A 13,114-nucleotide genomic window follows, 5' to 3' on the forward strand; every position below is an offset into this window, starting at 1 on the left:
GGATAGGGTTAGACATGGGGTCTGAGAGGATAGGGTTAGACATTGGGTCTGAGAGGTTAGGGTTAGACATGGGGTCTGAGAGGTTAGGGTTAGACATGGGGTCTGAGAGGTTAGGGTTAGACATGGGGTCAGGATAGGGTTAGACATGGGGTCTGAGAGGATAGGGTTAGACATGGGGTCTGAGAGGTTAGGGTTAGACATGGGGTCTGAGAGGATAGGGTTAGACATGGGGTCTGAGAGGATAGGGTTAGACATGGGGTCTGAGAGGATAGGGTTAGACATGGGGTCTGAGAGGATAGGGTTAGACATGGGGTCTGAGAGGTTAGGGTTAGACATGGGGTCTGAGAGGATAGGGTTAGACATGGGGTCTGAGAGGATAGGGTTAGACATGGGGTCTGAGAGGTTAGGGTTAGACATGGGGTCTGAGAGGATAGGGTTAGACATGGGGTCTGAGAGGATAGGGTTAGACATGGGGTCTGAGAGGATAGGGTTAGACATGGGGTCTGAGAGGATAGGGTTAGACATGGGGTCTGAGAGGATAGGGTTAGACATGGGGTCTGAGAGGATAGGGTTAGACATGGGGTCTGAGAGGATAGGGTTAGACATGGGGTCTGAGAGGTTAGGGTTAGACATGGGGTCTGAGAGGATAGGGTTAGACATGGGGTCTGAGAGGATAGGGTTAGACATGGGGTCTGAGAGGTTAGGGTTAGACATGGGGTCTGAGAGGATAGGGTTAGACATGGGGTCTGAGAGGATAGGGTTAGACATTGGGTCTGAGAGGTTAGGGTTAGACATGGGGTCTGAGAGGATAGGGTTAGACATGGGGTCTGAGAGGATAGGGTTAGACATGGGGTCTGAGAGGATAGGGCTAGACATGGGGTCTGAGAGGATAGGGTTAGGGCTCAGGCCTGGGGTTAGAATAGTTCCAGACAACAGTCCTTCAAAAGGAAAGGTCTAAAGACTAGGGTTAGGGTTAGGGTTATACTAGGGTTAGGGTTATACTAGGGTTAGGGTTAGGGTTATACTAGGGTTAGGGTTAGGGTTATACTAGGGTTAGGGTTAGGGTTATACTAGGGTTAGGGTTAGGGTTATACTAGGGTTAGGGTTAGGGTTATACTAGGGTTAGGGTTAGGGTTATACTAGGGTTAGGGTTATACTAGGGTTAGGGTTATACTAGGGTTAGGGTTATACTAGGGTTAGGGTTAGGGTTATACTAGGGTTAGGGTTAGGGTTATACTAGGGTTAGGGTTATACTAGGGTTAGGGTTATACTAGGGTTAGGGTTAGGGTTATACTAGGGTTAGTGTTAGGGTTATACTAGGGTTAGGGTTAGGGTTATACTAGGGTTAGGGTTAGGGTTATACTAGGGTTAGGGTTATACTAGGGTTAGGGTTATACTAGGGTTAGGGTTAGGGTTATACTAGGGTTAGGGTTAGGGTTATACTAGGGTTAGGGTTAGGGTTATACTAGGGTTAGGGTTATACTAGGGTTAGGGTTATACTAGGGTTAGGGTTATACTAGGGTTAGGGTTAGGGTTATACTAGGGTTAGGGTTAGGGTTATACTAGGGTTAGGGTTAGGGTTATACTAGGGTTAGGGTTAGGGTTATACTAGGGTTAGGGTTATACTAGGGTTAGGGTTATACTAGGGTTAGGGTTAGGGTTATACTAGGGTTAGGGTTATACTAGGGTTAGGGTTAGGGTTATACTAGGGTTAGGGTTAGGGTTATACTAGGGTTAGGGTTAGGGTTATACTAGGGTTAGGGTTATACTAGGGTTAGGGTTAGACTAGGGTTAGGGTTAGGGTTATACTAGGGTTAGGGTTATACTAGGGTTAGGGTTAGGGTTATACTAGGGTTAGGGTTAGGGTTATACTAGGGTTAGTGTTAGGGTTATACTAGGGTTAGGGTTAGGGTTATACTAGGGTTAGGGTTAGGGTTATACTAGGGTTAGTGTTAGGGTTATACTAGGGTTAGGGTTAGGGTTATACTAGGGTTAGGGTTAGGGTTATACTAGGGTTAGGGTTATACTAGGGTTAGGGTTATACTAGGGTTAGGGTTATACTAGGGTTAGGGTTAGGGTTATACTAGGGTTAGGGTTAGGGTTATACTAGGGTTAGGGTTAGGGTTATACTAGGGTTAGGGTTAGGGTTATACTAGGGTTAGGGTTATACTAGGGTTAGGGTTAGGGTTATACTAGGGTTAGGGTTAGGGTTATACTAGGGTTAGGGTTAGGGTTAGGGTTAGGGTTATACTAGGGTGGTGATAGCTATAAGACCTATACAACAAAAACACACACCAACATAAAAAAAAAAAATGCTAGTCAGGGTTAGTGTTTGGGTTAGTGTTATGGTTATGGTTAGGGTTAGTGTTATGGTTAAGGTTAGAGTCAGGGTTAGAGTCAATGAGTTAGGGTTGTATCTCACCGTGACAGGGTCCTGGTTTGCAGGGTCTGTGGGCATCAGGTTTCTCTCCATTACACTGATCTCCAATACGACACGTCACTAAGCGCCTCTCCACCCCCTCACCACACGTCACTGAGCACTGAAACACAGACAACACAAGACACACATAAATGACATAGTAAATACAGCACGCCTCAGTCATACTGCAATCCAGACCCCTTAGATATCAGTCACACTGCAATCCAGACACAACACTTAGTCATCAGTCAAACTGCAATCCAGACACAACACTTAGTCATCAGTCAAACTGCAATCCAGACACAACACTTAGTTATCAGTCACACTGTAATCCAGACACAACACTTAGTTATCAGTCACACTGTAATCCAGACACAACACTTAGTTATCAGTCACACTGTAATCCAGACACAACACTTAGTTATCAGTCACACTGTAATCCAGACACAACACTTAGTTATCAGTCACACTGTAATCCAGACACAACACTTAGTTATCAGTCACACTGTAATCCAGACACAACACTTAGGTGTTTTGCTGTAGTTACTGTGTGACTGATAACTAACAGCCAACGCATCAAGTCTCAGGCCCTACATACTCTGACGAGGCTCACTAAGTATCCCTCCATACCTCTGACCAGGCCCCAGTCCCCACTAAGTATCCCTCCATACCTCTGACCAGGCCCCAGTCCCCACTAAGTATCCCTCCATACCTCTGACCAGGCCCCAGTCCCCACTAAGTATCCCTCCATACCTCTGACCAGGCCCCAGTCCCCACTAAGTATCCCTCCATACCTCTGACCAGGCCCCAGTCCCCACTAAGTATCCCTCCATACCTCTGACTAGGCCCCAGTCCCCACTAAGTATCCCTCCATACCTCTGACCAGGCCCCAGTCCTCACTAAGTATCCCTCCATACCTCTGACTAGGCCCCAGTCCCCACTAAGTATCCCTCCATACCTCTGACTAGGCCCCAGTCCTCACTAAATATCCCTCCATACCTGTGACTAGACCCCAGTCCCTACCAAGTATCCTCCCATACCTCTGACTAGGACCCAGTCCTCACTAAGTATCCCTCCATACCTGTGACTAGGCCCTAGTCCTCACTAAGTATCCATTCCTGAACTTGATCAGTTTCCGCCACTGCACCAGCTTGAACCAGAAAATGGCTGCTCATTGTTAGTCTCCAGGTGAGCAAAGATTGATGCGTGTCGGAACCAGAAAGAAGGAGAATAATCATTCTCGGTGCGCCTGCCTTCTTCCACCGCGTCCAGACTTAAGACTCTCACATAACTTTGAGCACCTTTCCCCGCTGTCTTCTGCCGAACACTAAGATGGTCCCTCCATGGCTGTGGGTTCAATTTGTAATGTATATGTTGGGCTGTTGTGTTTTATTATAATGGGATTTATTAAAGTGTTTTATTTGTAATATATACAGTGGGGAGAACAAGTATTTGATACAATGCCGATTTTGCAGGTTTTCCTATTTACAAAGCATTTAGAGGTCTGTAATTTTTATAATAGGTACACTTCAACTGTGAGAGACGGAATCTAAAACAAAAATCCAGAAAATCACATTGTATGATTTTTAAATAATTAGTTTGCATTTTATTGCATGACATAAGTATTTGATCACCTACCAACCAGTAAGAATTCCGGCTCTCACAGACCTGTTAGTTTTTCTTTAAGAAGCCCTCCTGTTCTCCACTCATTACCTGTATTAACTGCACCTGTTTGAACTCGTTACCTGTATAAAAGACACCTGTCCACACACTCAATCAAACAGACTCCAACCTCTCCACAATGGCCAAGACCAGAGAGCTGTGTAAGGACATCAGGGATTAAATTGTAGACCTGCACAAGGCTGGGATGGGCTACAGGACAATAGGCAAGCAGCTTGGTGAGAAGGCAACAACTGTTGGCGCAATTATTAGAAAATGGAAGAAGTTCAAGATGACGGTCAATCACCCTCGGTCTGGGGCTCCATGCAAGATCTCACCTCGTGGGGCATCAATGATCATGAGGAAGGTGAGGGATCAGCCCAGAACTACACGGCAGGACCTGGTCAATGACCTGAAGAGAGCTGGGACCACAGTCTCAAAGAAAACCATTAGTAACACACTACGCCGTCATGGATTAAAATCCTGCAGCGCACGCAAGGTCCCCCTGCTCAAGCCAGCGCATGTCCAGGCCCGTCTGAAGTTTGCCAATGACCATCTGGATGATTCAGAGGAGGAATGGGAGAAGGTCATGTGGTCTGATGAGACAAAAATAGAGCTTTTTGGTCTAAACTCCACTCGCCGTGTTTGGAGGAAGAAGAAGGATGAGTAGAACCCCAAGAACACCATCCCAACCGTGAAGCATGGAGGTGGAAACATCATTCTTTGGGGATGCTTTTCTGCAAAGGGGACAGGACGACTGCACCGTATTGAGGGGAGGATGGATGGGGCCATGTATCGCGAGATCTTGGCCAACAACCTCCTTCCCTCAGAGCATTGAAGATGGGTCGTGGCTGGGTCTTCCAGCAAGACAACGACCCAAAACACACAGTCAGGGCAACTAAGGAGTGGCTCCGTAAGAAGCATCTCAAGGTCCTGGAATGGCCTAGCCAGTCTCCAGACCTGAACCCAATAGAAAATCTTTGGAGGGAGCTGAAAGTCCGTATTGCCCAGCGACAGATCCGAAACCTGAAGGATCTGGAGAAGGTCTGTATGGAGGTGTGGGCCAAAATCCCTGCTGTAGTGTGTGCAAACCTGGTCAAGAACTACATGAAACGTATGATCTCTGTAATTGCAAACAAAGGTTTCTGTACCAAATATTAAGTTCTGCTTTTCTGATGTATCAAATACTTATGTCATGCAATAAAATGCAAATGTATTACTTAAAAATCATACAATGTGATTTTCTGGATTTTTGTTTTAGATTCTGTCTCTCACAGTTGAAGTGTACCTATGATAAAAATTACAGACCTCTACATGCTTTGTAAGTAGGAAAACCTGCAAAATAGGCATTGTATCAAATACTTGTTCTCCCCACTGTATATAGGGCTGTTGTGGTTCATATGTAATGTATATAGATACACAACTAATCTTCTCCTTTCCCCCTTCTGATAACCAGGTGGCGAATCGCATCTCTGCATGTCTGGCAGACATATCAGTATGGATGACGGATCACCACCTCAAGCTGAACCCTGGCAAGACGGAGCTGCTCTTCCTCCCGGGGAAGGACTGCCCGTTCCATGATCTCGCCATCACAGTTGACAACTCCGCTGTGTCCTCCTCCCAGAGTGCGAAGAGCCTAGGCGTGACCCTGGACAACACCCTGTCGTTCTCCGCCAACATCAAGGCGGTGACCCGCTCCTGCAGGTTCATGCTCTACAACATTCGGAGAGTACGACCCTGCCTTACACAGGAAGCGGCACAGGTCCTAATCCAGGCACTTGTCATCTCCCGTCTGGACTACTGCAACTCGCTGTTGGCTGGCCTCCCTGCCTGTGCCATTAAACCCCTACAACTCATCCAGAATGCCGCAGCCCGTCTGGTGTTCAACCTTCCCAAGTTCTCTCACGTCACCCCCCTCCTCCGCACACTCCACTGGCTTCCAGTTGAAGCTCGCATCCGCTACAAGACCATGGTGCTTGCCTATGGAGCAGTGAGGGGAACGGCACCTCTGTACCTTCAGGCTCTGATCAGTCCCTACACCCAAACGAGGGCATTGCGTTCATCCACCTCTGGCCTGCTGGCTCCCCTTCCTCTGCGGAAGCACAGCTCCCGCTCAGCCCAGTCAAAACTGTTCGCTGCTCTGGCACCCCAATGGTGGAACAAGCTCCCTCACGACGCCAGGACAGCGGAGTCACTCACCACCTTCCGGAGACATTTGAAACCCCACCTCTTTAAGGAATACCTGGGATAGGATAAAGTAATCCTTCTAACCCCCCCCCCCCCCCAAATTGTAAAGTGGTTATCCCACTGGCTATAGGGTGAACGCACCAATTTGTGAGTCGCTCTGGCTAAGAGCGTCTGCTAAATGACGTTAATGTGCCCTTGAGCAAGGCACTTAACCCTAATTGCTCCTGTAAGTCGCTCTGGATAAGAGCGTCTGCTAAATGACTAAAATGTAAATGTAAATATGTAGGGCTGTTGTGTTTCATATGTAATGTATATGTAGGGCTGTTCTGTTTCATATGTAATGTATATGTAGGGCTGTTGGGTTTCATATGTAATGTATATGTAGGGCTGTTGGGTTTCATATGTAATGTATATGTAGGGCTGTTGGGTTTCATATGTAATGTATATGTAGGGCTGTTGGGTTTCATATGTAATGTATATGTAGGGCTGTTGTGTTTCATATGTAATGTATATGTAGGGCTGTTGGGTTTCATTTGTAATGTATATGTAGGGCTGTTGGGTTTCATTTGTAATGTATATGTAGGGCTGTTGTGGTTCATATGTAATGTATATGTAGGGCTGTTGGGTTTTATTATAGTGGGTTTTATTATAGTGGGTTTTATTATAGTGGGTTTTATTTGTAATGTATATGTAGGGCTGTTCTGTTTTATTATAGTGGGTTTTATTATAGTGGGTTTTATTATAGTGGGTTTTATTATAGTGGGATTTATTATAGTGGGTTTTATTATAGTGGGTTTTATTATAGTGGGTTTTATTTGTAATGTATATGTAGGGCTGTTCTGTTTTATTATAGTGGGATTTATTATACTGTTTTATTTGTAATTTGTAATATTGTGGCATTTTATTATAGTGGTTTTTATTTGTAAAGTATATGTAGGGCTGTTGTGTTTCATTATATTGAGCACAGTTAGAAAGATATGGCATATAGAAGCATACCAGATGGACATCATGAAAATGATTGGAGGAAATGCAGGAGTAAAAACAAACAATATATATACAGTGGGGGAAAAAAAGTATTTAGTCAGCCACCAATTGTGCAAGTTCTCCCACTTAAAAAGATGAGAGGCCTGTAATTTTCATCATAGGTACACGTCAACTATGACAGACAAATTGAGATTTTTTTTTCTCCAGCAAATCACATTGTAGGATTTTTAATGAATTTATTTGCAAATTATGGTGGAAAATAAGTATTTGGTCACCTACAAACAAGCAAGTTTCTGGCTCTCACAGACCTGTAACTTCTTCTTTAAGAGGCTCCTCTGTCCTCCACTCGTTACCTGTATTAATGGCACCTGTTTGAACTTGTTATCAGTATCTGTCCACAACCTCAAACAGTCACACTCCAAACTCCACTATGGCCAAGACCAAAGAGCTGTCAAAGGACACCAGAAACAAAATTGTAGACCTGCACCAGGCTGGGAAGACTGAATCTGCAATAGGTAAGCAGCTTGGTTTGAAGAAATCAACTGTGGGAGCAATTATTAGGAAATGGCAGACTTAAAAGACCACTGATAATCTCCCTCGATCTGGGGCTCCACGCAAGATCTCACCCCGTGGGGTCAAAATGATCACAAGAACGGTGAGCAAAAATCCCAGAACCATACGGGGGGGACCTAGTGAATGACCTGCAGAGAGCTGGGACCAAAGTAACAAAGTCTACCATCAGTAACACACTATGCCGCCAGGGACTCAAATCCTGCAGTGCCAGACGTGTCCCCCTGCTTAAGCCAGTACATGTCCAGGTCCGTCTGAAGTTTGCTAGAGTGCATTTGGATGATCCAGAAGAGGATTGGGAGATTGCTAATTATGGTGGAAAATAAGTATTTGGTCACCTACAAACAAGCAAGATTTCTGGCTCTCACAGACCTGTAACTTCTTCTTTAAGAGGCTCCTCTGTCCTCCACTCGTTACCTGTATTAATGGCACCTGTTTGAACTTGTTATCAGTATAAAAGACATCTGTCCACAACCTCAAACAGTCACACTCCAAACTCCACTATGGCCAAGACTAAAGAGCTGTCAAAGGACACCAGAAACAAAATTGTAGACCTGCACCAGGCTGGGAAGACTGAATCTGCAATAGGTAAGCAGCTAAGGTGGGCATGCAGCCAGGACGGAGTGTGCCGGCTCAACGCTCGTGGCCTCCAGTACCCCTCCTCGGTCCCGGATATCCTGCGCCAGTGCCACGTGCTGTAGTGTCAGTACGAGTGCACAGCCCTGTACGTCCTGTGCTGATGCCTCACACAGAGTGTGTGGAAATAGGCATTCAGCCAGGACGGGTTGTGTCAGCTCTCCGTTCCAGACCTCCAGTCCGTCTCCACAGTCCAGCCCGGCCTGTTCCTGTCCCTCGCACCAAGCCTGTGGTGCGCGTCGTCAGCCCGGTCCGGCCTGTTCCTGCTCCCCGCACCAAGCCAGTGGTGCGCTGTCCCTCGCACCAAGACTGTGGTGCGCGTCGCCAGCCCGGTCCGGCCTGTTCCTGCTCCCCGCACCAAGCCAGTGGTGCGCGTCGCCAGCCCGGTCCGGCCTGTTCCTGCTCCCCGCACCAGGCCAGTGGTGCGTGTCGCCAGCCCGGTCCGGCCCGTTCCTGCTCTCCGCACCAAGCCAGTGGTGCGCGTCGCCAGCCCGGTCCGGCCTGTTCCTATTCCCCGCACCAAGCCTGTGGTGCGCGTCGCCAGCCCGGTCCGGCCTGTTCCTGCTCCCCGCACCAAGCCAGTGGTGCGCGTCGTCAGCCCGGTCCGTTCCTGCTCCCCGCACCAAGCCAGTGGTGCGCGTCGTCAGTCCGGCACGGTCCGTGCCTGTTCCACCGGTACCTGGTCCGGCACCGGTCAGCTGCTTCACACCGGAGCCAGAGCAATCCGCTCCACCGATGTCCAGTCCAGCTCCGGCCAGCGGGGCCAGACCAGACCAGGGGCGCTACGGGGGGGTAGAGAGAGAGTGGTGGTCACGCCCGGAGCCGGATCCGCCTCCGAGGCGGAATGCCCACCCGGCCCCTACCCTCTTGTGTTTGGTTGGCGAGGTCGCAGTCCGCGCCTTTGGGGGGGGGGGTACTGTCACGCCCTGGCTCTGGGGACTCTTATATGTTGAGCCAGGGTGTGGATTTTCTATGTGTTATTTTCTATGTTTTGTTCTAGTTCGTGTATTTCTATGTTGGCCAGGGTGGTTCCCAATCAGAGGCAGCTGTAGCTTGTTGTCTCTGATTGGGGACCATACTTAGGCAGCCTGTTTGGCACTGTTTATTGTGGGATCTTGTTCCGGAAGGTTTGTGTTCAACCCAGGACTTCACGTATCGTTTGTTTTGGTTTGTGTTGTGTACTGCAATAAAATAATGTACGCATATCACGCTGCGCCTTGGTCCGCTTCATCTTATAACGATCGTGACACAAGTCCGGATATTGTGACTGCTACTCCAAGTATATATATATATATACAGTATATACAGTGCATTCGGAAAGTATTCAGACCCCTTGACTTTTTCCACATTTTGTTACGTTACAGCCTTATTCTAAAATGAATTAAATTTAATATTTTCCTCATCAATCTACACACAATACCCCATAATGACAAAGCACATTTTTTAATTAAAAAAAAAATGTGTACATAAAAAAAAACGGACAAATCACATTTACATAAGTATTCTGTACTTTGCTCCGTTCATCTTTCCCTCAATCCTGACTAGTCTTCCAGTCCCTGCTGCTGAAAAACATCCTCACAGCATGATGCTGCCACCACCATGCTTCACCGTAGGGATGGTGCCAGGTTTCCTCCAGACGTGACGCTTGGAATTCAGGCCAAAGAGTTCAATCTTGGTTTCATCAGACCAGAGAATCTTGTTTCTCATTGTCTGAGACTACTTTTAGATGCCTTTTAGCAAACTCCAAGCGGGCTGTCATGTGCCTTTTACTGAGTGGCTTCCGTCTGGCCACTACCATAAAGGTCTGATTGGTGGAGTGCTGCATAGATGGTTGTCCTTCTGGAAGGTTCAACAGAGGAACTCTGGAGCTCTGTCAGCGTGACCGTCGGATTCTTGGTCACCTCCCTGACCAAGGCCCTTCTCCCCCGATTGCTTAGTTTAGCTGGGTGGCCAGCTCTAGGAATTGTCTTGGTGGTTCCAAACTTCTTCCATTTAAGAATAATGGAGGCCACTGTGTTCTTGGGGACCTTCAATGCTGCAGAAATGTTTTGGTACCCTTCCCCAGATCTGTGCCTCGACACAATCCTGTCTCGGAGCTCTACGGACAATTCCTTCGACCTCATAGCTTGGTTTTTGCTCTGACATGCACTGTAATCTGTGGGTCCTTATATAGACAGGTGTGTGCCTTTCCAAATCATGTCCAATCAATTGAATTTACCACAGGTGGACTCCAATCAAGCTGTAGAAACATCTCAAGGATGATCAATGGAAAAGGATGCACCTGAGCTCAATTTCGAGTCTCATAGCAAAGGGTCTGAATAATTATGTAAATAAGGTATTTCTGTTTTTTATTTTTAATAAATTTACAAAAATAAATAAAAACCTGTTTTCACTTTGTCATTATAGGGCATTGTGTGTAGATTGATGAGGACAGTTTTAATTGAATCCATTTTAGAATAAGTCTGTAACGTAACAAAATGTGGAAAACGTCAAGGGGTCTGAATACTTTCCGAATGCACTGTATATATATATATATATATATATATATATATATATATATATATATATATATATATATATATATATATATATATATATACACACACAAACTATTTATACTCCGGACTCCAACATTGCTCGTCCTAATATTTCTATCTTTTATTCTTTTACTTTTTCGTGTGTATTGTTAGATATTAGTGCACTGTTGGAGCTAGGAACACAAGCATTTTGCTACACCTGCAATAACAACTGATAAATATGTGTATGTGACCAATGCAATTTGATTTGATTGTAAATAACAATTTGTTCTTCATTGACTTACAGATAGTTTACCTCGTTTGTTGCAATGCCAGATGCCATGTTTGGCGTAAACGAAACACTGCCTTTAAACAGAAGAACCTCTTACCAACCGTAAAGCATGGAGGCGGTGGCATTATGGTTTGGGGCTGCTTTGCTGCCTCAGGGCCAACTTGCCATCATTGAGTCAACCATTAATTCTATATTGTACCAGAGAATTCTTGAGGAGAATATGAGGCCATCTGTCAAAAAGCTGAAGCTGAACCGGACATGGATCTTGCAACAGGACAATGATCCAAAACACAAAAGCAAAGCTACAACACAATGGCTCAAAAAGAAGAAATGGAGGGTTATGGAATGGCCGAGTCAAAGCCCAGATCTCAATCCTATCGAAATGCTGTGGGGAGACTTGAAGCGGGCCATGTATGCAAGAAAGCCCTCGAACATGACACAGTTGAAGCAGTACTGTAAAGAAGAGTGGGCAAAAATTCCTCCCAGTCGATGTAAGAGACTGATAGACAGTTACAAGAAACGTCTACATTAAGTTATTTCAGCCAAAAGGGGGCAACACAAGCTATTGAAGCTAGGGGTGTACTTATTTTTCCCGAACTATGGAATTGCATTTCTGTAAATTTTTGATGAATAAATGATTACAAAGTATAATCTTTCAGTGCCATTTGTTAAATTAGGTTACCTTTATCTGTCAATAGTGTTGAAGTGAAGATTACATATCCATCTGTCCAAATATGTCCCAAAAACAAAATGGCAACTTTCCATGGGGTGTTAGGGTTAGGGTTAGGTACTATAGAGATACCAGGACAGAGTCTTAATGAAAATTAATCTGTGTACTAACCCTAACCCTAACCCTCACCCTAACCCTAACCCTCACCCTCACCCTAACCCTAACCCTCACCCTCACCCTAACCCTAACCCTCACCCTCACCCTCATCCTAACCCTAACCCTAACCCTTTCCATGGGGTGTACTTACTTTTTCACGACTGTAAGTATTCAGACCCTTTACTCAGTACTTTGTTGAAGCACCATTGGCAGTAATTACTGTCTCGAGTCTTCTTTGGTATGACTCTACAAGCTTGGCACACCTGTATTTGGGGAGTTTCTCCCATTCTTCTCTGCAGATCCTCTCAAGCTCTGTTAGGTTGGATGGGGAGCGTTGCTGCACATCTATTTTCAGGTGTATCCAGAGATGTTCGATCAGGTTCATGTCCAGGCTCTCCTGGGCCACTCAAGGACATTCAGAGACTTGTCCCGAAGCCACTCCTGCAGTGTCTTGGCTGTGTGCTTAGGGTCGTTGTCCTGTAGGAAGGTGAACCTTCGCCCCAGTCTGAGGTCCTGAGAGCTCTGGAGCAGGTTTTCATCAAGGATCTCTCTGTACTTCGCTCCGTTCATCTTTCCCTCGATCCTGACTAGCCTCCCAGTCCCTGCCGCTGAAAAACATCCCCACAGCATGATGCTGCCACCACCATGCTTCACCATAGGGATGGTGCCAGGTTTCCTCCAGACTTCACGCTTGGCATTCAGGCCAAAGAGTTCAATCTTGGTTTCATCAGACTAAAGAATCTTGTTTCTCATGGTCTGAGAGTCCTTTAGGTGCCTTTTGGCAAACTCCAAGAGGCTGTCATGTGCCTTTTACTGAGGAGTGGCTTCCGTCTGGCCACTCTACCATAAAGGATTGATTGGTGGAGTGCTGCAGAGATGGTTGTCCTTCTGGAAGGTTCTCTCATTTCCACAGAGGAACTCTGGAGCTCTGTCAGAGTGACCATCGGGTTCTTGGTCACCTCCCTGACCAAGGCCCTTCTCCCCCGATTGCTCAGTTTGGCTGAGCGGCCAGCTCTAGGAAGAGT

The 13,114-nt window shown here is 46.3% G+C and overlaps 1 protein-coding gene across 1 annotated transcript in view; it reads right to left on the minus strand.

Moving 5' to 3' along the window:
• Positions 1 to 13,114, minus strand: part of LOC311144426 (A disintegrin and metalloproteinase with thrombospondin motifs 3-like) — a gene marked incomplete at both ends in the record, with an annotated part of 287,624 nt that overhangs the window by 13,677 nt on the left and 260,833 nt on the right. The window contains one exon of the mRNA XM_084180433.1: positions 2,423 to 2,540. Coding sequence (XP_084036559.1) covers positions 2,423 to 2,540 — 118 coding nt within the window. The remainder of the gene's footprint in view (positions 1 to 2,422; positions 2,541 to 13,114) is intronic.

Source organism: Coregonus lavaretus (assembly GCF_964263955.1).
Source record: "Coregonus lavaretus genome assembly, chromosome: 17".
NCBI lineage: Eukaryota > Metazoa > Chordata > Actinopteri > Salmoniformes > Salmonidae > Coregonus > Coregonus lavaretus.